Source organism: Hyalella azteca, unplaced genomic scaffold (assembly GCF_000764305.2).
Source record: "Hyalella azteca isolate HAZT.00-mixed unplaced genomic scaffold, Hazt_2.0.2 contig12181, whole genome shotgun sequence".
Taxonomy (NCBI): Eukaryota; Metazoa; Arthropoda; class Malacostraca; order Amphipoda; family Hyalellidae; genus Hyalella; species Hyalella azteca.
Genome location: NW_025942145.1, coordinates 1 through 25,164, shown reverse-complemented (window position 1 = coordinate 25,164; position 25,164 = coordinate 1). Strand labels below are relative to the sequence as shown.

Sequence of the window (25,164 nt, the reverse complement as noted above, 5' to 3'; positions counted from 1 at the left end):
GCACTTATAACGTAACAATCAAAACCAATTTAAGCGATCCTGCGACACTTACCTACCACAATCAACGCCGCGTTTCGAATGAAACCCAACGCTCCTGTCGCCCGCTTAGTTTGTTGACACGAGCACCTCAACCAAATGATGAAAAGCCGAAGTCAATTTTAAAAGATGCTCTTTTCAAGCAGGAATGGATATTTTCAATGAAAAATATATCCTGAAAAATGCACAGATGAATTTCAATGATAAGTTTTATAACTTTTTATGAATTTTAAACTAAATATTTTTGGGTAATTGTGTGACGTGGAATGCTTTCCACAGCGACCAAATGACAGCTGGCAACGGACAATGTGTGAAGTGGCGCAGGTGCGGATGAAGCGATGAACAGTAGGTAAAATATGTTTTGAAAACATTTGACACGACCTTCACAACTATTTACTGTTACACGAAGTCCGTAATTTGGTCTGATATTATTTTAAGTTAGCTAGTCGATTTGATCAGAAATTATGCATGGGTACTCTTTGTTTGAGATGACATTTTACCAAAAAGAATCGTACTCATGGTTAACTAACGCGCCCAGTTCAACCATGATCGTACCTACGTGAATACAGATATATGTGTCATACACATTTTTATACGAGACTTGACCGTTTGTGGCTTGCGTGTATTCATTTGTCTCTATTGTCCAGTTGAGTGGTTTATTTAATCTTGAATTAGAGTTTGGATTGATCACACCAAGTCGATTGAAGCATTTGCACGACATATTTTTTCCTTTTAAAAATTTGGTAATTGAGTGTAACCTGCTTTTTGTTCATGCAACCACTTTTTATTCATGGATTGAGGTGCTGTCAAGGAGGGAAGGACGATTTTTAATTAATCGTGGTAATGGTCCGGCTTAAATTGATTTTTATCAACATAATCTCAATTAAAGTCAAACGTTCGATTGGGTTTAGTGGTCAATCCTGCCTCGGTCAGGTAATTTCCTCCAGTATGTGTCGATGATCACTTCTTTTATTCATATGTTTAATAGAAATATTCATGTAGAGAAACAAATTGTACTGTGAAAATTTCCGTTTCTATTATAAAACGGCTTTCTTTCGTTTCTTTATTTACGGCTTTCTGATCGAGAGGAAATCAAGAACCACGGGGCGTGGACAATTACATCGTAAAAGTTTCATCAACTTGCAAAGTAACCAACGTAGTCTTGGCATACACATTAACGAATAGAACTTTAACTGGGCAGGGAGGCCCAGTGGTTAAAGTTTGGGGGCCATACTTTCAAAAATCGCTAAGTGAATGTAAGTACTTACGCTCTATTTTCTTGTCCATGATTGGTGGATTTTGCTTAAAAGGCCGTCAATGATTGGTTCATGAACATACGATCTCTTAACTATTTTGAAAGCATAGGCCCAGAGTACCAAGATTGGAGCAGAGAGGTGCGGGGTGATCCCAGCTCTGTGCGCCCGTTTCTGGTCAGAATCGGCGAGGAGGCCGGGCGGGCACAGCAGAATTGTAGCAGCGAGTTGCGAGTTCGAGACCGCAAAATGCTGGGAATGTTCTGCGATGTCAAGAATCGGCGACAGGCCTACGGCCTACTAAACGCTGAAACCGTTATTTATTTTATATACGATATTATCAGTCTCATGATCAATTTTAAACTCTTGGACGAAGTTAAAATGTACGATATCCAGGAAATTTGTACCCAATATCTTATCCCAATTTGCACGACCCCGCACTGAACCGTAATCCATCACCTATGGCGGGTGTGAAGTTCCAGACCTCGGCGGCGAAAGGGAAGTAATCCCTTCGTACACTCTTACTGCTGATCGACTCTCAAACATGCCAACCAGTGAAGATCCGCGAATGATTCTCTAATTTATATTTCATAAAAACCCGCGATGAAATAAAAATCCGGTAGGTGAAACGAGATATGGTGAGGGAATTGCTACTTTTCCCCCATTACTTTTCATTAACAACGCTAATGGAAGGGACGATACCTGAAAATTCTGGATCCATGGCGATTAGCGATTCTCGTGACATATAATTCATAGGACCTATTCTTGTACGACTGCTTACTTGCAATTAAAGCGGCATATCATGCATTACTATCACGACTTAACATGCAGTGATGCGATGATAATGAACTCCGTCAAATCTGACGCTGTGTAACATGTTTCTACTAATATTAGAGGTCCCGCAACCCAAACGTGTAATCAGTTGGTATGAATTTAATCCAGCTAGCTAAAATAATTCATATTGTTAGCATAAATTTGGAGCTCCCTAGAAGGTAAACTGGTGCCTGCATTTACCCAATAGTAAATTTAAGTACTAAAGTAGAAACCACCAAAAAAAGCGGGTCGGATAATAAAACCACGAGTAAACAATAAATATTAGAATAAATACCAATTTCAGAATAAATAAGTTTATACACTGGAAGATGAATTTACAAGAAATCGTTGGAGCATAGCTAGCAACAAATTATGAGCATTAATGTAGTCTTGGGAAACGGGGCAAAATATAGGCAGTAACACGAAATAAAAAATATGATATCACACAACTGGGAAATTTTGTAGCTGCGAAAATGCAGAATCCAACAAAAACCGAAGGCATTCCACACGCTAACTCAATTAACATTAATCTCACGCGATTGGAAGACATAACACGAGATAAATATCTCGACTTCCCTTATAGGAGGTTGTTAGTGGCAGCACAACTTCGGGAAATATTAGCAACTACATTAAATTAGCTACGGAGACACCAACCACACACCACGCATAATCTAACAGCTGTCGATGATTAAGACGACCTGGTAAATAGGAACTCGACGAATCAAATAAGTTACAAAAAAAAAGTGAGATCTCAACCTTCGAGCATTGAGACCACGTATTTCTTGTCAACAAATTCACCCCAACAGGCGGCGGCGCTAGCGTCTAGGGGCTACTCGGCTGTTAGGTTGAAGATGTGTTGCGAAAGTTGTAGGATATTTCAAATAATTGCCAAATTGAGCATGGTGGTCACTTGGAAAACATAGAACGGAAGAAAATCTACGACTGTTAATATACCTAAATAGAAATTAGGAGAAGCAAGTTTGGAGCAGTGAGTAGCGCGTTCGGGTCCTACCCTAAAAAGCTGTAAAAATTTGGCATTGCTTAGAACTGACAAGTTTCTAGCTTAGCCTTGATCACTAACGCCAATACTATTATCTTGTTAGGGATCAATGTGCCGAGAGAACCAACACAGCATAGGACGTAGCTCGATTACAGATGCTTCGACGCCCTAACTCAAGCATATGAAGTACTGGAAACTTCATGCTCATTTCGAATTTGTTAATGGTTGCCGTTTTGAAGAAGATTCATGACATAACACTCCCATCCATAACCAGCATTAGATATATTACGAGAAACCTACCTGCTAGCGGCAAAGAAACATTATTGCGGAGACTCAAGAATCAATCACAAAAAATACATCAGGAAACATGGACTAACACACCATTAAAAAAGTCTGAAGTGGAGTTAGTAGAAGCAGCTATTTCGTACAAACGCCAAAATGTTAAAAATATCAGAGCACCATTTGTTAGTTATACGAACGTAAAATAGAAACAAAACTACACCAACGTGAGTTCCCAATTGTCCGTGATTTGTAAAAGCCATTGAAGTAAGGCTGCACGATATCTACGCAACAGCTTATAGATCTATTCAGTAACCCAGACAACAACGCGTATTAATCCTGCCTCATTTCATAATGTGCGTCAACTTCAGCTAACAATATACACTGAATAACCTGACTGCATACAACATTATTACCCGACCGCCAGCGCGTTCTGCGAATAGTGATATATTCTTACCCTTAATTATCTCGACCGAAATCCACATTCAACGTTCCGACTAACGAACAATTTGATTTATACAAATAAAAACGAGCATTGGGTTACGCATCATACCTTCATAAGCACCTACCAAAAGAGGGAAGCTACATCAAAAGATATTACTCAGAGGTTTTGATCACATAAATCGTTACGAATTACAACAAAACAACAACTTCAACTACAACATTAAAAAATAGCTCAGTTCTACAATGTACATTGGTTAACTGAAGTGAATGCCAGCTTTATTGAAGGCGAGTAAGAGCTTCATGAAGTCTTCTTGTTCCATGGAGCGCGCTCTGCTCTGCAGCATGCCGCACTCCTCCAGCACCGCCTCGACCTTCGCCTTCATGTCGAAGTCTTCAGGAAACTTGCGGTTGTGCTTCGCGCACCACACGCGGTAGTTCGTCAGCAGAGTCTGGCAGGAGGATGGCCATCAGGGCATCGAATAAATATTAAAACTCAAGTCTAATGACAGGGAAGGAACGGCTATTAGCTCTGCATCTGTTGTAATGAATCGTTAATTTCCTTTGTAGAGGAAGGTAGAAAACTAAATTTTGCTTCAACAAAAGGCAAAACGTGTGCAAAAACATGAAAAATCAGCGTCACGCAGTCACCTTCATGACAGCAGTCTGCTTGAAGGCAGCCAGTAGCGTCTTGCTCTTCCTAACGAAAGCGATGCGCAGGAGGCCGTCCCACTCCTGGAAGTTGATGTTGGGTAGCGGGTTACGGGGCTCGATCCTTACCACCGACGACTCCACCTGTGGGCATATGGCGCAGCTACAGTACTAGTCAATATCGGCATTCAGATCACAGATGCTCATTCTGGATACACAGAATACCAGCACCCAAGGTGACCGTGATCTTGCCGCCAGAAAAGAACAAGTCATTGGAAAACCTGGATTATGATCTTGCTTCACGGTTAAAATCAGACTAATTAAGATCGGATCGAGGCGCCCAACAATGAGTAGGAGATTAAACAAGATCAAGGTGAAGGCCCAGCAAGCCCCACAAATGCACTCGTACTGAAGAGATATTTTTATGCATTAAAAAAGAGTAGTGCTTCTTCTGCTCAAGAGTCAGTGAGTAGTCCACACAAAAAGGTACCTAGAGATAAAGATTGTCAAGTGAACATCTCTTTTTGAAGATCTATAAAAAATCCCCTGAAAAAGAGCAATCAACTGCTTTCATAAAATGCAAGTAATTTGTTCTTGGTTTTCCGAATACTTGACTCATTCTAATCGGGAAGCTCCTCCAGTATTGTTGTCATACTACACTTAATTTTTGGATTTATCATTTTGGCTATCACGAGAACATTTACATTTCCAAACTATGCTTTCACAAATGCCAAGGCATAATACCTTGGGCGGAGGTTTGAAGTTATTCTTGCCGACTTTCATGAGGTGGTCCACTTTAGCGAGGAGTTGCGTGTTGACTGTGAGTCGGCAGTATAGTTTGCTGCCAGGCTTAGCTACGAGACGTTGAGCAAATTCCTGCTGGAACATCAGCACCGCACACCGGAAGATGGGTCGATGTAGAAGTAGCTTGAAAACGAACGGCGACGAGATCTGAACAGTATGAGGATATTGAGGAATAAGCCAAAGCGTCGAGATGTGGAGGGCATCAGCTAATGGGCACAATTAGTAGGGGGAACACATCTAAGAGAAGCCAACACTTAAGTCTTTTGCACCGAAAGAAAAAGAAGATCTCGAGGAGTGAAAGGATTTCAGCATCTAGGTAGACGGCACTGAAATGGCAACTAAATGCTCTGATGCAGCTGGCAAGAAAATACCATTTCGGGATGGGAAGACGTGTGCGTTGCGGAATTTAAAAGAAAATTCTTCAGCACAAAAGGGACACCCTAACGCGCAAACACAAGGGAGACGGAAGAATAAATTAAAGAAACGCTGCAAAAATACATTTAAACAGAAGGAAAAGGAGGACAGAGGTTGATCAATGATGAGTAGCACACAAAAAGATAAACATTTAAGGTAGTAACAAAGAATAAGAAGCTACACACTACACACCTGGTACGGGAGGTTGGCCACACAAACATCAAAGGCAGGCAGGGTTGCCTTGAGCACATCGCCGATGCGGATGTCCAGCTTGCTGTAGAGCGGCGTGCCTTGGAAGCGCTTGTGCAACTCCGCCACCATGCGAGTGTCAACCTGGCCAACAACTCACGTGTTAAGGCCTATAATGGATTTTGACACTTCAAAGGCTATATTAATGCTTCTAATTTTAGGGATTCTATAATCAGTGTCAAATTAGCCAAAAATCACATGTTAATGCTCCTAATTGCCATAATTATGTTTCTAGAATCACTGTCAATCTGGTTAATAACTCTGGCATTTTCATCAGAAAATGACTTGGAATCTCTTTGAAGTCATGTTCAAAATCATGATGTTGCGCAAGACTTTAGATATGTTATCAATAATCATGGTTCTCTTATATCAGTGGTTCCCAAAGTGGGCGATACCGACCTCCTGGGGGCGGTGGAAAGATCTGTGGGGGCCTCTGGAAAGATCTGTGTTTAACCTTTCTCTTTCAAAATTGCAGCATACTAATATCAAGAAAGAGATGTTTGTTTTTATATGTGTCTGTCAGCGGGGGGCGCTAGAGATTCACTGGGGAGCTAAGGGGGGCGCCAGCCTGAAAAAGTTTGGGAACAACTGTCTTATATGATGAATACATTATTTGCAGTGCGTCTGAGTGAAGGGTAAGTAAATCGTGAAAATTTTTGAACAGATTTCCTCACATCTTACTTTGTTTCTCTTAGTTTACCCTAAAATTTTCAAATTTGGCATTTTTGAAATTTAATCTCATCTTAAAGCTGAAATTCTGCTCTTTCCAATGGTACCACTGCCATCTCTGTACGTAAATACTTACGTTCATGACGTCTCATTAAAGGGAAGCGGGTGGGAGAGTTCTTCAACTAATTAGATATAAAGTAATTAGCTGCTGAAATCTTTGAATATAGTTTCTACTTGAGTTGTGCTGCAGTTACATGCTTGCTTAGTCTCATCTTAAAGCTGACATTCTGAGCTTTCTAACGATACTACTGCGATCCATGTACGTCAATCTTTACGCACACGGCTGGTCTTTAAAGGGGGGCGGGGGGGGGAGTTCCTTCAGTGGGGGGGGGAAATGAGAAAAAATGAAAAAAAAAATTAAAAATGCGTATAAAAAACTAAGCCAAAAATAAAAAATCGGGCTTCGTTACTCGATTGGTATGGTCTTTAAAAACGGAATAGTATATGTCTCATCGCTGTAGCTTTAAAACTCTAGGAGGAGTAGGCTTTTCCGTAGTACCCCTTTTTTGTCCGTTTTCTATGAATTTCACGTTTTCTATAAATTTTTCCGAAAAAATCACACGAACAAAAATGTCTTAGAATTCTGTTTTACATATGAGTACCAAGTTTCAGAGTGATCCGTCCGTAAACAAAAAAGTTTTTCCGGAGGGTATACCTCCCCCTTAAAGAAGTTTATGAAAAGATTGTAGTCGAGGGATTTTTTTTTTTGAAAAATCTTACATGATATTGAAGCTGATGTTTCAATATGAAGATTTCGCGCAAAGAAAATCACTTGAAAGAACATAGTAAGCATATGCATACAATGCTGAAACTTTTAACTCATCCTTCTCAAACTTGTGAACACGAAAAAAAAATCCATGGCATGAGTAACAGAAACAAGAATGCGCACTAAACTCAAACAAGTCGTCGTATTGCATTAAACTTTACCTGGTTTGAAGCAATCCACAGAAATTACATATAAGTTGAGAGTTAAAAATGGATCATTGGTTGCACAAGAGCAAGAAACAATTAGATACATTGCTCATATCTACGTAAAACAAGATTTGCACTTGCAAATAAAATATACTATAGTTGGGGTGTATTATAAATAATGTTAGCAAAAATAAAATGAATAACAAAACATAAGTGCAGTGGGAATCAAACTGAATTTTGTAGGAATGAATCAATAAAAAATAATTGGTGGTGTTATGAGTTCAGTTTATAAAAAATTCGCTGGCAAATCTTCGGCATAGTTAACATATTCCAACGCTAGAGAGGCAGGAAAATGTAAAACAATGGAAGATTTTGAGCAGACACAATGAACTGTTCAGCAAAGTAGGTAGCAGATTTGCTCACTGGTAATTGGATTGACACGTTGACTACGATTGCTTTATCTTGTACTATTATTTCATTTTTGTACCGTTTTTAAACAGGGTTGCCAGACGGTCATTTTTTCTGGACAAATTCCGTGATTTAGTTTTTCTCAATTGCGTTGGCCGGCTAAAATTTATGATAGGAGTACTTCCTAATTAAATTTGAAATACTGCAAAAATAAAATAAATGGAATTTTCTATAGCGGAACCTACAAATAAACTAGTATATATTGAGTTATTGGCCTTTTTTGTTCTCAGGTTTGGCCCATTTTAGGCGACCTGAATTATGTACAACTACGTCCTGGAGAATTACATTTCGTGGTACGCATATGTACGACTTCTAAGTCAACGTGTTAAGTCTGGTGATAATTAAATGACTCACCTCACATGCTATGACTCGCTTGCTGCGCTCCAGCAGCTTGGCTGTCATGTTGCCCGTACCTGGACCCACCTGAGGATGTGTTATGATACACGTAAATTCTCACGCAATATGTCCTCATATACACATTAATTCCTGAAAGATATGCCCTCCTTACACAGCATAACAATGCAATATTTGGGAACACAGCAACGGGTAAATTCAAATAACAAACCATCAAATGAAGTCTTATGAAGACATTGATAACTGAAGGCATTCTCGGTGCTAAGAATATACAAGCATAATTATCAGCAACGAAATATGTTGGAGATAATTAATCTAAAAATTGATTGAAGGGAGTTATAGTACCTATATATATACATGCATATTGGTGTAATTTGGCAGAGGCTTTTCTTTTAAGCAAGTTTGATTGAATATCCAAGCATGCTTTTAATTAGCAAACTTATTTGTTTTTTCAATGGAAAACAAATAAGGAGAATGTTAATAAAAAGCATGCTCTGGTCTTCAATCAAACAAGTATGTATGTTAATATACATTTACAACTCAGAAATGATGCGTTTGTGTTTAGTTGAATAGCACAACATCAGCTAATAATGCGTTTAGTTGAATAGCATAACATCAGCTAATGATGCGTTTAGTTGAATAGCATAACATCAGCTAATGATGCGTTTAGTTAAATAGGATCACAAAGCTATAAAAAATTTCATTAATTACAGAAATTAGTTTTGTGTTGCCTCACCAATCTTTCTATGTTTAATACATTTCTGAAACCAGGATGCAGTGATAATTCTGAATTCCAACTTTATCTGCCATCTGTGGCTGTTCAAACGTGAACATTTGAATCATCTCTTACATGTACCAGTATATATATTTATGGTGAGGCCCTGATGAGATGTAATTTCAGAAACGCATGTAAAATATTGAGGTGCGATTGGTTTTCATAGCAGAGAATTTCAATCCAAATGTACAAAAAAAATTGCATCAGAAACCAGGTTCGTTCATGCTTGAAATGCTCTGCCACATATGGACTGAAGAACACGAGGTGACATTGCATTTTATGTCAAAAATAGAGGCCAAATTCACTTTAGCAATATCCTAATGCTTCAATCACAGCAACATTACATTTACAATTGGACTCATTTAAACAAAAACTTAGTAAACTTGAATCAAATGCAAAATTTAGGATTAAACTCTTCTGCTGTTCCAGCACACACAGCTAATGTATGCATCATTCCTCGGTGCACCATACTTACCTCAGCACACCATACTAACCCATCACCTCCACCACATCATACTAACATCACATTCAACACACCACACCATTACACCACTTCCAACAAATCATACTAATTTTACATTCAACACACATCATTACATCACCTCCAACACATCATACTAACATCACATAAAACACACATCATTACATTACCTCCAACACATCATACTGACATCACATTCAACACAGATCATTACATTACCTCAAACACATCCTATTAACATCACATTCAACACACATTAAATTACCTCCAACACATCATACCAATTTTACATTCTACACACATCATTACATTACCTCCAACACATCCTACTAACATCACATTCAACACATCACACCATTAAACCACTTCCAACACATCTTACTAACATCACATTCAACACACCACACCTTTACATCACATTCAACACACCACACCATCACATTGCCTGCAACACAAAACACATCACCTCCAAGACATTGTCTGTGGTCTTGAGGGCCGCCTTCTCAATCATGCTGTTGATGACCAGCGGGTTCTTGAGGATGTGCTGGCCAATGCCCGTATTGAACACCAGGCCCTGACTGGCGCCAGAACTCAAGCTCTTCTGTTTCTTCTTCTCAGCTGCATTTCCTATTGATAGTTTTTTCTGCAAAAAAACACTTTCATTGTCACAAATGAAAACATCTTGGTTTATAGCAACAAGTTGAGAAGGTTGGACAGTAGTGATAAGAGTTGTGAGCGCTGCACCATTGTGTGGAGGGTAGATGGTTGGGGCAATGCAAGGAGTATGAATATTCTGATGGTTGTGAGAGGAGTGTGAGTAGTCAGATGGTTGTGAGAGGAGCGTAAATAGTCTGATGGCTGTGAGTAGTCAGATGGTTGAGGAAGGAGTGTAAATATTCTGATGGTTGTGAGAGGAGTGTAAATATTTTTATGGTTGTGATGAGTGAATATAACCATCAATCTGAAAAGCCGTTGCTCTGCCAGATTCCAATATTCTATGTTTTGTTAATTTCTTTTTTGCTTACCCTATAAATCTAATATAGTATCTGAATTTTTTCAATGTCCTTTAAAACTGATATAAATCCAAATAATACCATTTGGGGAACAAAAGGATCAGTATATTTTACTCAATTTTCAAGATATTAATTATTAAACCTTTAGCAGGCAAGCATAGATACTAAAAAAATCAAATTTGTGAAGCTAGGACAGAAAATGTACCAATTTCTGAGATATATTTATTTACTCATACAAACCATTCGAAATTTTGCATTTTGAAGGAATTAATTGCATTCGAAAAATTCATTGGGTGCAGTGAGAATGCCAAAAAAAAACAAACATCATTTAGATTGATTGAAATAATGGAGAGAAAATGCATTCAACTTCAATTTTATCAAATTCCATCTATTTATAATTTAATGTTCATAATTGCATAGATATTGCAATTTCTGGTATTAAAAATAAATGTGGAAGGAGCATCAATTTTGTTGTTCGGGTCAAACATTCAATTTGTATAGTGATCCTTTGACATGGTAGAGGGTTGTGGTTTGTATGGAATGACGGTCAAATGACTGGGGAGTGGGTGAGGCATGCTAATGCAGTTCAAACACAAAGCCACAGATGAGGAGGGTCTGTTTGGGGGTGGCTTTCAAGTGACCATAAATGGTTATTTGCTCACAAAATTGATCAATTGCTGCATATCATTGCTTTAAGGGGACCGACTACCCTCCGGAAAAACTTCTACAGTTATTATCCGATCATCATGAAACTTCAAATACATACGTAAAATGTAAAAAAAATAACATTTTGCTTCTATGAATTTTTCGAAAAAATTGATAGAAAACGTGAAATTCATAGAAAACGGCTAAAAAGGGGTACTTTAGAAAATCTATCTCCTCCTACAAATATCATCCTACAACATCGAGACACGTATCATTCGGTTTGTAAGGACCATACCTAAAAATTTGATGATCACTTTTCTCATTTTCCCCTTAGTTTTTTTTTTATGCGCGTTTTATCCCATTTTTCTCATTTTTCCCCCCTCCCCCCCTTCTCCCCCATATAAAAAATGAACCAGACAGAAATTCAAAAAAATGATCATCAAATTTTTAGGTAATTTCCTTACGAATCGAATGGTGTATGTCTCATTGCTGTAGCTTGAAAACTGTAGGAGGAGATAGGTTTTCCATGACAATAAGTTGAACTTTTCAGGACAGCGCGACAAAGTCCCGTGCGCCTCGAAATAGGCACTCAGTGTAGCATGGATACCAAACTACAGGCTTCTGTAGTTTAATCCACTCAAGGATGCTAGCAGCAACTTGTAGCGCACCTCTACGTACAATGTTAGGAGGGTAACTGAGCTCAGATGCCAGATACACCAAGATATGTAGTCTTGCCGCTCTAATTTTCTTAGGTCTATTTAGTTAAGGAACTCCACCCCCCACCCCCCATTAAAGCCCGGCCATCTGCGTCAATATTGCCGTACATGGATCGCAGTAGTATCGTTGGAAAGCTCAGAATGTCAGCTTTAAGATGAGACTAAGCATGTAACTGCAGCACAACTCAAGTAGAAACTATATTCAAAGATTTCAGCAGCTAATTACTTTATATCTAATTACTTAAAGAACTCTCTCACCCGCTTCCCTTTAAAGAGACGTCATGAACGTAAATATTGGCGTACAGCGATGGCAGTGGTACCATTGGAAAGAGCAGAATTCCAGCTTTAAGATGAGCTCAAAAACCGGAAAACGCCAGAATTGAAAATTTTAGGGTAGTCGGTCCCCTTAAATGCAGTTTGCCTCTCATGTACACCCACAGAGTGATTGCTTGTATTCTTATTTCAGTTAAGGTAACTTATGAGACAAATTGCTAATCTACTTTACTAGCCCTCACCTTTGGTCTTGAATCATCAACTCCTCCCTTCTTGACTTTGTTCAGGAAGCCAGGACGATCACTTTTGACGAGGCTCAAACCTGAGCCAGGCCGATGAGCTAGCAACTTTGGCATGGTAGTTCCTTCACAGCTGCAATACCAGATGAAATTTTAGGAAAGTGTTAGGCATGATTGCACTTTAAAAACATTATGAATCATTCATGGAAATGGGCAAGATTTTAATAATTCATGAGACATGACAGAAAATCTTGAAAAAAGGACAAATTCTAAACCACAAAATAAATTAAAACATTTAAAATTACAAAGTAAAGCTTGGCCTGAGGGACACAAAAAAAGCCATTAGAGGTTGTGCTGGAACAGTTTTTAACCATAGAAGCTTATACAAAGGGTAGGAATGTGGGTCAAGCCTAGGAACTATGAATAACTGTTATCAACATACATTGTTCAGCACATTAAATATTTGTGCTAACCAAAATGCACATTTTTTTTGCTTGCACAACTAAATGATGGCTCTCTTGATAGGTGCAAGTTGTTTGAGTACTTGACAAGTGATATTATTTGCTCTATTTCTGAAATAGTACAAGGTAAGACATGTGGTTGAAATAATTTCAGAATGTTTATAAACAGTGTGGAATTCCAGAGGGGTAAGGGTAATATATTAACTGGTAAACATAGCAAATCAGAAAGCAGGACCCAAAAATCTGGAATGTCCAGCACACTTCCACTTTCAGTCCATCATCATCACTGATGAGTCTCTGCAAGATGCCACAGCTGTTTCATTGAAAAAAACAGCGCTTGCATCATCACAGTAACAAGAATCCAATCAACGCTTGAACGCGTCCAACGTACTGTCACAGGGATCCAATCATCGCTAGAACGTGTGCAACGTCACAGCCACTGGAATCCAATCAGTGTTAGAAAGCTAGAAGGGACCGCCTCAAATGCACACAATGTTAACGCACTGATGCTAACTTAATGCATACCATCAAACGGGGTAAAAAGGGATGGTTTGAGCATTTTTTGTTAATAACTTCTTACCATGAAACATTTCAGAAACAAGTTTAGGCTCATTTTATAGCACTTTGCGAGGGCTATCGAATGGCATCTTCAAAAAAATTCCATATGCTATTTGTGAGGTGCCAGACGCAAAATAAAACCGTCCCAATTTACCCCTCAAAGCGGGGTAATCCGGGACACTTGCAATAAAAGTTAATTTTAAAAAATTTGAAGCATGCAGAGCATACTCATCCATTACTAACAGTACTCTGAAGTCCTCCTCTTTCATTGTAGATGATGTAGATGTAAAATAAAAGACATTTTCTGTGATTTTTACTTGTTTTTCATTTATTGATATGATATTACCATATTCATTAATTACTGTATTATTATTGTGATATTACTGTATCCATGGACATGCCATTGAGCATTGACAACGACCTTGTCCACTGCAAGCTCCATATCAGCAGCCATGTAGCATTTCTTCTGTATCTGTAAGCTTACAGGATGGTTTGTAATTTTACACAATTTTAAGCAAGTCAAGTGATTTCACTATAACAAAAAAAAAAAATGTGAAAAACATACCTGAAACAGAAAATAATGTTTTAGTGACAACCATCATATGTTGTGGAGAAATAAATCATAGTTTAGGTCAATTACTTTTCATTCTATGATGCCTGGTGCACAATTCTATATATAGCATTCTATGTATAATTTTGTGACAATGATGATGCACTAATTATTTGATAAGTTAATTTTTTTTTGCTGAGTGAGGTAAATGTAATCAAAATTCTTTGTTGTTAATCAATTTTTTTGTTAACTGGAGCCTTTGCTAACTCAGGTTCTACTGTAAATGCACTTTTAAGGGTGTCCCTTTTTACCCTGGGGGGGTGTCCCAAGTAGCCCTGCCATGCGGAAATGGCTGACATTTTTTTTTTGGACTGAGATAGGCAAATTCCGTCAATTACGTTGTTGCGGTCCGGTCAACAGGGGTTCACAAAAGCTATGTGAAGATTAGCTCAATCACCCTAAGATACAATACCTAGCTAAGCCTACCTCCAACCCTGAGAACAAATTTGGGACAATGAAACAGGTAATTCCCAAACATCTGGTCATTGACTTTTTTTGGTGGAGTGTAAATAAAAGATAAATTTCGCTTTAGATAAATTTGTAATCTAAAGCGAATGAGAGACATTGTTGTGAGATGTGTGTATTATAAAGAAAAAAAGTGTAAAATGAATGAAGAAAAAGAAGAAGGGGGGGTGAGGTGGTGAATAACTGGTTCTGAAGTCAACATTTAATTCAATAGTACATAAGTAAAAAACGAAAGCTAAGAAAATTAATCAACTCATCCGTATGATGTAAACAGGGAAGAACCTGTCGTGGAGAATATGACCCATAACGTTCCTGCCCGGCTACCGGTTAGATGAGTTGGGCGACTGCAATAATCTTGGGGAAAAATAAATCTTTTATACTTATAGTTACTTACCACTATGTTTACGTGATAAAACTAAAGATGATCGATTTGAAAAACTAATAAAAACACTGTTAAATGTTCTCGTCATAATCGTTTTAGCTATGGAACTGAAAACCCGCAACACGTTAGATCGTAAACGAATGTGTTTCAACGTGGTCACTAGAACCTTAGGGCAATTTTAGTGCGTTTTACCTAGAAAGCTTAAAATGAACCTAACATTAGTGAATGATTAGGAAATAGGGATAATTATATATCTAAACGCTTTAAAATGTACCCATATAAAATTATTTGCGAAGAAAATAGTGGCCTTAAAGCTGCTACTGGATTTAATGGGCATTCATAGTTTCATAGTTCTAAAGATTATTCCACCTCATTTGTAGATTAAGCGCCTATTGCTTCCTAATTTGTCAGTAATGGGCTCATTGATATAAATAACACATAAGAAGATCTCAATTTAGCTTAACAATAGAATAGAAGATCTCAAGACCAGCTTAACAATATCTTTCAGGAAATTGTTTTACCCTAGATGTTGATCTCACTAACGCAGTTTTCACCAAAATCTCAAGATAGCTAAGATTGTCTTTCAGATCAAGCTTTCATTTTTCAATTACGTCACAGGGATTTAATGGCTAAAAATAACGATGAAAATTATATCATCAATGGACAATGTCTGAATAAAGTTGTCTTATGTGTTTATTCTCCGAAATGTTTGCGATTTTACCTACTCATACATGTCGGTAATTGTAACTAATTTGTCAACCACTTCACCAATAAAATCATATCTCAGCGCAGTTAGCTGCCTACTTCTTATTCACATTCAGAGCTGGGCAGCTCTACTTTGAAATAAATGTAGCGGCCTCTACCGCTATATGCTCTAAATGTAGCGGGCGCTACCGCTACAATTGTTTAAATGTAGCGCCGATACCGCTACCGCTACTGAAAATGTAACGGCCGCTACATGTAACTATAATTGAATTAATCAATTATACGCAATATGTGCGCGTAATCTTATCTGTTTAAGGTGAGCCTTATTCTTCTATTAACGTTAACTTCTGAACTACTTCTGAGTAATTTCTGAAATATCTGATTTATTACTTGCTTATTGACTCTATTGTATTGATGCGTTTGTTTTTACCAGTATCGCCAGTAATCTTCAACATCTGCCAAAATTAAGTTTTACCTGGACGCAGCTTTCTAAATGGATTTAAACTGCCTTGAATATGGAGAACTGCCCACTAAATGCGAAACTGTGAACAAATTCTGATTAAAAAGCCTTAATTGATAACCACTTGTTTCAATCCTGCTTAGCGCTTACCATTTGATCATTCCTAGAAGAAGATTACCTCCAGCGTAGGGAATATTTCCCTACAGTGTCATGTGAATTGTTCCCCCATTGTTTTCTGCTGGGCCTGGATTTCTTAAGTAAGTATGATCTGTCCATTGACCTTTGCAATAATGTATGTCGTTGTGACTCGTCTGTTATTGCAGACTTGTTAATTCCTATTGGTAACCTCTTTTGCACTGGTGCTTATATGATAGAAACAGAGCCTGGTGCGGCGCATGCATTGAACGTCTCGTTCGCTAATGGTAGCTTGAGGTTTGAATTAATTGGAAGCTTGCCATCTGTGACAGGTCTTGATTTATTGATGGATGATGAAGTTGCCCAACATCTTCAGTCACAATGTCCCGAGCTGGTTGACTTGTAGCGTAACCTGGAATCGAAAATTCCGACTGATCAATGGCCTCAGAGTATCAAACACTTTGCCAAACATGCATCGAAATTGTCTATTTATAAGGATAAACTTGTTTACAGTGACCTTGGCCCTGTTTTAGTGGTGCCATTCACAATTCTCGTGGAGGTCTCATTGAAGTTGCACAACGAATTTGCGCACATAGGTCGCGATAAATTATTGAGCCTTCAGTCGAACTTACTATGGCATCCTTCTAGATACAAAGTGGCGAATGATATTTTTTCAACTTGTCACAAATGTCAAATACTAAAGGAGTCTTTAACACCTGTGATTGCGCCAACGATAAAGATCAAATCCGAATATCCGTTTGAATTAGTTGCATCCGATCTAATTTCATTGACACGAACATCATGTGGTTATGTAGGTTGCTTAGCTGTTGTTGACCATTATTCAAAGTGGTTGGCAGTTGTACCAATTAAAAATAAGCAGAGTTCAATGATCATTCATGCTTTTAATCACCAGATATTTCCATTTCTGCAACGAATGCCAAACAATTTGCTCACAGATAATGGTCCAGAAAATATATCTTCAGAAATTAATGATTTTGTTGAATCTTGTGGAACTAATCACAAGTTAACAACCCCGTATTGTCCATCCAGTAATGGCAAAGTAGAACGCGTAAACCGTACTATTAAGAACTTTTTGCGGAATTTGGTTGATGACGCATGTTCATGGAGTGCTCATCTTCCTAAGGCTGTGATGGTTTATAACAATACTTATCATTCAGAGCTCCAGATGTCTCCGGCAAATTCCAGATGTCTTCTGATGGGAGACATCTGGATGTCTCTTGATGAAAAAATCCATCCAGATGTCTCCTGATGACAAAAGCCCACGCAACCCGTCCCGCACTACTGCCAAGTGACTTGAAGGAAACTTGGTCACCCGAAGTATGTACCGTTCAAAGTTGGTCAGTTGGTTTTGATGAAATGTCACCATAGAGGATTTTTGAATGTGAACAAATTGAGTGCCAGTTTTGATGGGCGCGCCGAGGTAATAAAGTTTAATGAGAATGGTGTTACCTATGTTTTAAGGGATTGCCAGACAATAGAAATGCTGAGAGCTCATCACGCTTGGCTACGACTTTATAAAAAGCCGCCAAGTTACATCACTAACTGTTCTAACGATGGAAGGAATGTTGACAGTATCCAAGTAGATTCTGAACAGTTAATACCTGTAGAAACTTCGTTTGTGTATTCTAGCTTGTCTAGCTCGCAAGTAGATTCAACTGATGAGGAATCCTTACGGAACAGTGATGCGTCTGACAGTTTAGAGTCCTCTATTGTCAGTGTTCCTTACAGTATTCAAGCGCTAAGTTCATCCAATTCAGCAGTCTCTGTGTGCTCCTTTCTTTGTAGAGGATGTCAGTTCGAGGCCAATGCATTTAATAAACTGTGCCAGCGGGAAAATAGCTTGAGCATTGTCGAAGCTCTCCAGGTTGAAGAGCCTGTCAGAGAAATTTCAAACTCGCCTCAGCCTCAGGCTGAAACTAGAAATTTCGAAGATCTGTGCAATTCAATCCTCATAATTGAAGACGACTGGGAGCTGTCATCTGGTAACTCCGAAAATATGTTTGACAAATCTCAAGAAACGACAGATCCTGGTAACAGTCCCCTAGTTTTGGATTATGTTGCTCTAACTAACGAAATGTCCACTGCTGGTGCAAGCCAAGTGTCCGACACACCACATAGGAAGTCTAACTTATCTGATCTAACCGGAGATGTTTCAGGTTCAGGCGCCGATATAGACCAATGTAAGTTGGATGCAGTCCAAAAGACTGCTAAATCAGTGGCACCTTTAGCTGAAAATTGGTGAAGAGTGAACCTGCCTATGTGCGACTCACGAGGTCAAGAGGTCCGGTCGAGGACGAACCTCATGTGCAGAGTAAAACGCTGGAATATAAAAGTTATCGCGTTGTTGAGAAAAATTTGAATTGATAGGTTCGCATTTTCAGCTGTCTTACTGGTACTAGAATGTTGCTGGTATAATTCAGTTAATATTTGTATGCATTGCGTTAGTATTCTTGTAATCATTCTCGTGTTCATATTTTACATTTTAGGATTCTATTGAATTTCATGTATGTTCATGTAACCTTGCAATAATTTTGTTGCAGGGGCTGAGCTGACCTGTTGCCTTCAGGGGTTCTGGCATGCGTCTGGCTCAGCCCCTCATTGGGTGGGTTGCCAGAGCCCCGGAATGACCCCTTACGAATTGTGGCCTCCTAGGCTCCTAGCTTCATCGCCGTGATATGCTTACATTAATTATCGGCCATTATTGCGAATGCTAATGAGAAACACTTATTATGATTCGGTTTAGCTGTGTCTCAAGTTGTGTCTTGGGACATGATCAAAGATCTCAGCTAGTAGCCGTTATGTTCTTGCCAAACTCATTTGTTTACCGAATGTTCAACTAGTATTTTACATGTAAATTTTGTGCACAGATGTAAATAATTTTTTGAAAAGTCAGAATATAAATTTATGCAATTTGATTTTAGAATGTTTAGAAGTAAAATCCCTTTAATCAATTTAATTAATTTCATTTAGAATAGGTAACGGTTTTAATGCGAGTATCGTTGGTGCAATAAACAATTTTAATTGCTGTACATGTGTCAAACCATAGATAGCCGTCATCTGCAAATTACCTTGCCACCCACATGGCTCAGATTTATTTATGCTGGTGGGGGGGTATGTAACCGGGTTACTTATTGGTTTATATCGCAAAATAAATTCGCTCATTCATATTTTATTCATAATAACTTTGTATCAATATTTTTGTAATTTTAGGGTAATAGTTATCTTGTACCATTTTAGGGTAAGGAAACTGACTTCTAAGGGACTGTAGTAAACACACGGTCTTGGCATGTCTGGCTGCGATACTCCCGGTAAGTCGTCGCACAGATGTAAATAGAGTAGTGTGTTAGGGAACCAAATTTCACTAATTTTTGATGTTCATGTGTACGCTCAATTCATTCTCTTGTTCAATTAATTTAGATTTTTCCATGATGCGTTAATGTTGTTATTGTGTTTTGTATTGTTGTTTTCTTTATTTGAATACTGCTTTTATTGAGCTGCAATCTGATTACCAATATACTTCTATCTTACTTGTTATTTATTTATGGTCTCTGCGCTAATAGTTTATCCAAAGTTAGTTGCCTGAGAGACCTAAGTAGGTCACATTGGGTTGACCTCACCCGCAAATGCGCCGGCAACAAATTCAGAGCTGGGCAGCGCTACTTTGAAATGTAGCGGCGCTACCGCTACCGCTATACGCTCTAAATGTAGCGGGCGCTACCGCGACCGCTACACCCACTAGATTGTAGCGAGCGCTACCGCTACCGCTACAGTAAAATGTAGCGCCGCTACATTAGCCGCTTCAATGGCCTAAATTATTGGAAATCTCTAAATATTTATTATTCTGCTATTGGGATTTACTCATAAACATTTAATGATAATGAAGCATTTTCAACACATATCAATGCAACTTTATTGCAATTAACCTAACCGAACTAGTACGGGTTAGATACAGTAAATAAAAGTTAGTTATTTTTATGTTTTACCTTCCCTACATGGATGTGTACTTTAATCTACCAATCTAAAAAATTATCCACATATAAATATAAAAAATCAGTCTTTTATTTGTATATATATGTGGATTATTTTTGAGATTGGTAGATTGAAGTAGACACCCATGTAGGGAAGGTGAAACATGAAAATAACTGTGTAAAAATAACTGTAAGCAAACTAAAACATGAAAAAATACCTGTAAGTGGTAACTGGTAACAACTTGACAAATAATATCTAACATGTTGACACTAGTAACAGGCTGAGGTTGACAACATTACACCGAAATCTTTCGTCCAGTTTTATTCTGTAATTTATATTATGCATGTATCATGCTGGTTTTTAAAAAATATTTAATACTATTAAGTAAAATCTAAAGGCTTTATCTATAAATGCCCCTCAGAGGGGACTTCTGACGCGTGTCTGTGCGCGTCAGAAGTTCTATGGGATTTGGCGCTCCTACCCAAATAAAAATTAAAGGTGGCGCATCGATGATTAAAGGTGGCGATGGTAGATTATAGGTGGCGTAACGGTGGGTGGCCATGCCAGCCAAAAATCACCATTGAAACGCTGATAAATCGAGAGGATGCGCGAGCATAGGTGGCACTCATCGATGAATCATCGATGATTTATTGGGTGCTATTCATCGATGGCTTAGTGCTGTTTCACCACGCGTGGCCATCTATTAATAATTGATCAATAACCACCAATGAAATAGCGTTCGAAGTTTGAGTTATTAAATATTTTAACATCTGTATAAATCGTGAAGAAAAAAACTGTGGATATACGAAAGATAATTGCTTAAATATATAACGCGATGATTCTTTTCTTTAAGACGGCCGTGAGTTTATTTCAATTTTGGTGTTCACATGATTACTACATAATCTATTCTGCGATTTTATTAAGATATTACTCTCTACGACGCATTTTATTCCAGAACGAAATGGGAAGCAAAATTCCTTTATTTTGTTTCAGCTACGAAGTTATCATGCCATAAATAAACTGTTTGCTACCAAAAAAATCCTTCGAGAAAATGAACCATCAAGAACTCAAAGATAATTCATAGATTGTATCACCATTTAAATTAGTAATTTAATGCTTAAGAAATATACATAGTGCAATATAGTTGACCTCATCAGGTTAGAAATAAAATACTTATTCACTGATTTGCTCAATAGTTGCGCAAGGCAAGCATTCTCTGATATATTTAGCAACGGCTGGTCAATGCGTCAATATAGAATGTCTCATTCATAAACGGGCAGTTAGAATAAAATAAAATATATGTGATGGCGCTGAAGCAATAGGCCCAAATGGCCTGTTAAAGTTAATGGCTTCAGAGTATTGTGTTACCTAGGCTCCTCCAGCTGACCTATTAATATTTAAATTTATGTCCCATAAGAATTGAGGGAGCTAAAAGCTGATTACTTGCCCAAACTGGCGTTTTTTAGATTCAATCAGGAACGTGATAATATGTAATATAAAAATATGTGATAATCCCTTCCAGGGCATATTGTTATTAAATAACTAATTTAAATTTCATGCAAATTCCTTCAGAATGGGAAAGTTCTGAATAGAAGATTTAGTGAGTTCGCTGGTGAGTTAGGATGAATGTCTATTGGGACAACTAATTGATAGTTCGAATTAGCTGTTTGATCGTCAAAGATAATGGAAGTTAACTTCGTATCACATAAAGATTTTCCATGGTTTTGTAAAAAGCTTATATGCATTATATTAAAAATGATAAAATTATTATGCTTCTACTTGAGCTTTTAATTTGACATCAATACGTAGTCTTCTCAGTACCGAGGCCTTTGCCTATAGTGTAGCAACAATTTCGCCGCTTAATTCCGCTGATAATTCCTTATCCAGATTGTCTAAGCTGATTCTTTGAAGTTCCTTCACATCCATTACTCCGAAAATCACTTGAATGATGCAACAATACTTGTATAACTAGCATTTTGAAATTTACTCATTTTTACAGCTTGAAATCAGTGTAAAATGTTCATTATACAACATGACTTAAATAAAGCTGAAGCAGGTTCTCTTTAGACTACTTTCGGCAGTCCCTCGCTTGACTTCAGATTGTAGTTAGTCATGGAGCAACGTGTAGAAAGTGGTGCAACGTTAGTCTCGAGCCGAATCAAGTCTAAATTCTCGATAAAACCTTAAGTCTACTAATAAATGATAAACTTTTGTGTTGATTTAAGAAATAACTTAACTATTGTGCTATGATAGACTTTTGAATTTCTCAAATACTCAATTGTACTTCGAGACTGTCTAGTATACATAGGGGGATTGTTCCTGAGCGCCCCACCGCTAAGCTCGCGGTGTCTGACTGCAGGTCTCAGTTGTGGGGTTAAGTTATTATGTAGGTAGGATACCTTACATTAAGTTATTATGTAGGTAGGATTCCTTACATTTTCCTTCTCTGTCTCTCTCGTGCGGGTGGCCGACGTCCCGTGTAAGCGACCTCTTGTTCGAGTGTCTTCGTTTCTGTTACTTTTCACCTGTCCCTCCTTGTCACTTCGCCTCATTGAGATGCTAACGCTGCTTCTTTCGAGCCAGCTTCAGCGGCTGGACATCTGAGACTTTCCACCCCTTGTGGGTGATGACCTATTTTTGATTTGAGAAACTTTTGATAATTGAGACCTTCCACCTATTTGCAGATGTTCAACATGACTTTCGGTGCGAGATACCTAAATAGCTGAAGCGCTAGTAAACATGTGGCCACTAAACTAACTAATTATATATAAATGTAGCGGTAGCGCTGTAGCGGTAAAACCTCGTATCGCTACTTAAATATGTAGCGGGCGCTACCGCTACCGCTACATTGCCTTAAATGTAGCGCCGCTACCGCTACCGCTACTGAAAATGTAGCGGCCGCTACATGTAGCGCGCTACTGCCCACCTCTGGCAACAATGTAGCGAGATCCGCAAGTGTGTATGTTGTGAACACCGGAATTGTGCTCAACAGTAAGCTTGTTGCAATATCGACAGATTATATATGAAATGAAATAGCGGTTTAAGCGTTTATTAGGCCGTAAGCCTGTCGCCGATTCTTAACATCGCAGAACATTCACAGCATTTTGCCGTCTCGAACAGGCAATTCACTGCTACAATTCTGCTATGCTTAACCGCCCGGCCTCCTCGCCAATTCTGACCAGAAACTGGCGCGCAGAGCTGGGATCGAACCCGCGCTCTCTGCTCCAATCTTGGTACTCTGAACTGTCCCATAGCTGGGCCACCCTGCCCAGATATATGTATATATATATGATTCTGATATATATAATATCTGATATAATATATGATGTTGATCACAGTAAATATATTTCCTACCATGAACATCCGTGCTATTAATTACATCATATACTTTTTCAGATATGGCCTGTTATCAAACATTATTTTACACAAATTTTTATGTTCTAGTAGTCTTTCATAGTAGGCCGATTCGTTAGGGATTTTCTCAGAATTATTTGTTATATTTGATGTTGACCAATTGGAGAATCAGGCTACGAGGCGTCAAATATATTTGAATTAACTCCCGGGTGTTAATCATGACTGGCAAGTGCTCAACTGTCGCACAATGTTTGGGTCCGTAATTACTTGTGTGCACTTAGTTGTAATCTTTACTCCGATTTAAACTATTCCTAATATCACGTGCCTTATTTCCCACATGTCAAGTCTCCGCTGTGATTGCTATAAGCGTCAACTCGATAGTTGCGTGCGCTAAAATGTTTACGATTGCCTGGGCTTGCAGAGTCTTTAGAGCCGCTTGACACGAGAGGTCCGGAGTCTTCTGTACTGTCGCACAGCAATTGTTTCGATTTCTTAGTTTTCCATGATTGCGATTGAATCAACGCATACGAATAATTCAGTTTCAATTCATTACAATCAGTTTTCAAGCATTGACGTAGCCGGTCCGACTATAATATAATGATTCAAGGAGACAATATAATTTGATTTGCTAAGCAATTGTAGGATTTCCCTATAGCCCGTCGATTTTATTGCCAGTATTTATCATTTTATTGTGTGCGAGATGATTGAACGTTTTTCGGAAATATTGAAAGGTTATGCAGTAGATTGAGTGGTTGTAGAAATCGTGGCATTACGCAAGCCATATAATTTTGTACAGACTGTGGGCACCACAGCGCAAAATTTTACTAGTCTGAAGTAGCCGCTAGAACTAATTCTCTCAACGACGCATCATCACGGGTGATCCGGAAAGTATAAATTGATGAGCCTATAGATTCGAGCTCAAGTTACATGGGCTATGTGGGATGTGAAATTCAATTATTATAACCGGTCGTAAGAAATGGCAAGATGTACCGCAAGAATTACCAGAATTCAGTGATGTTATAAGTATCAAAAAGTAAAATGAACGAATTAACGGATTAATTAAAATGGGTCTACATTTAACACACAAACAACTTCCATTCAACGTGTTGACTTGATGGAATGGGAGGCCTCTGCGGTGGCGTGTGCGTAATTTATCGGTACCTAAAATGTCATATCGCATTCAGAAAGGTTCACTGGTTGCGAACAAAAATATTGTGAATGGTATTGTGTAGAAATTTTATTTACGATAGTAGCAATTAGAGCTGCCGCACAGCATGAAATTGATGAAACTGAACGCTCTATGGAACAGAGTAAAAATTCAAGTGCAACATTGACTGCCTACCTGCGCATCGAGCATCGAATTCTGCAATTAGAAGGGGAGAAAAAATGGCGTAGAGGTTTATTACACATTAATACTAATCGTGAAAAAATAATTGCGCGTTTATCAGTGGCTCCAGTGGGACCTTATGATGGGGAACCAACAAGCCAGCCAGGCAGAG

At 38.4% G+C, this 25,164-nt stretch overlaps 1 protein-coding gene across 1 annotated transcript; it reads right to left on the bottom strand.

Annotated features, from left to right (window-relative positions):
- Nucleotides 1-2,371: 2,371 nt before the first annotated feature.
- LOC108674174 (probable dimethyladenosine transferase) lies at nt 2,372-15,192 on the bottom strand. The gene is made up of 8 exons (XM_018162085.2): nt 15,034-15,192; nt 12,549-12,678; nt 10,126-10,302; nt 8,404-8,472; nt 5,884-6,024; nt 5,218-5,424; nt 4,474-4,617; nt 2,372-4,274 (listed from the first exon to the last, which is right to left on the bottom strand). Exons 2-8 carry the CDS (start codon nt 12,660-12,662, stop codon nt 4,080-4,082), a joined length of 1,047 nt encoding a protein of 348 aa, XP_018017574.1. The 5' UTR covers nt 12,663-12,678; nt 15,034-15,192; the 3' UTR covers nt 2,372-4,079.
- Nucleotides 15,193-25,164: the final 9,972 nt, after the last annotated feature.

Coding starts and splice junctions, on each gene's coding strand:
- LOC108674174 (XM_018162085.2), bottom strand. CDS start 12,662: ATGCCAAAGTTGCTAGCTCATCGGCCTGGCTCAGGTTTGAGCCTCGTC. Junction 10,303..12,548: donor TTGATGATTCAAGACCAAAG/GTGAGGGCTAGT, acceptor GTTTTTTTGCAG/AAAAAACTATCAATAGGAAA. Junction 4,618..5,217: donor ACTTCAAACCTCCGCCCAAG/GTATTATGCCTT, acceptor ATATGCCCACAG/GTGGAGTCGTCGGTGGTAAG.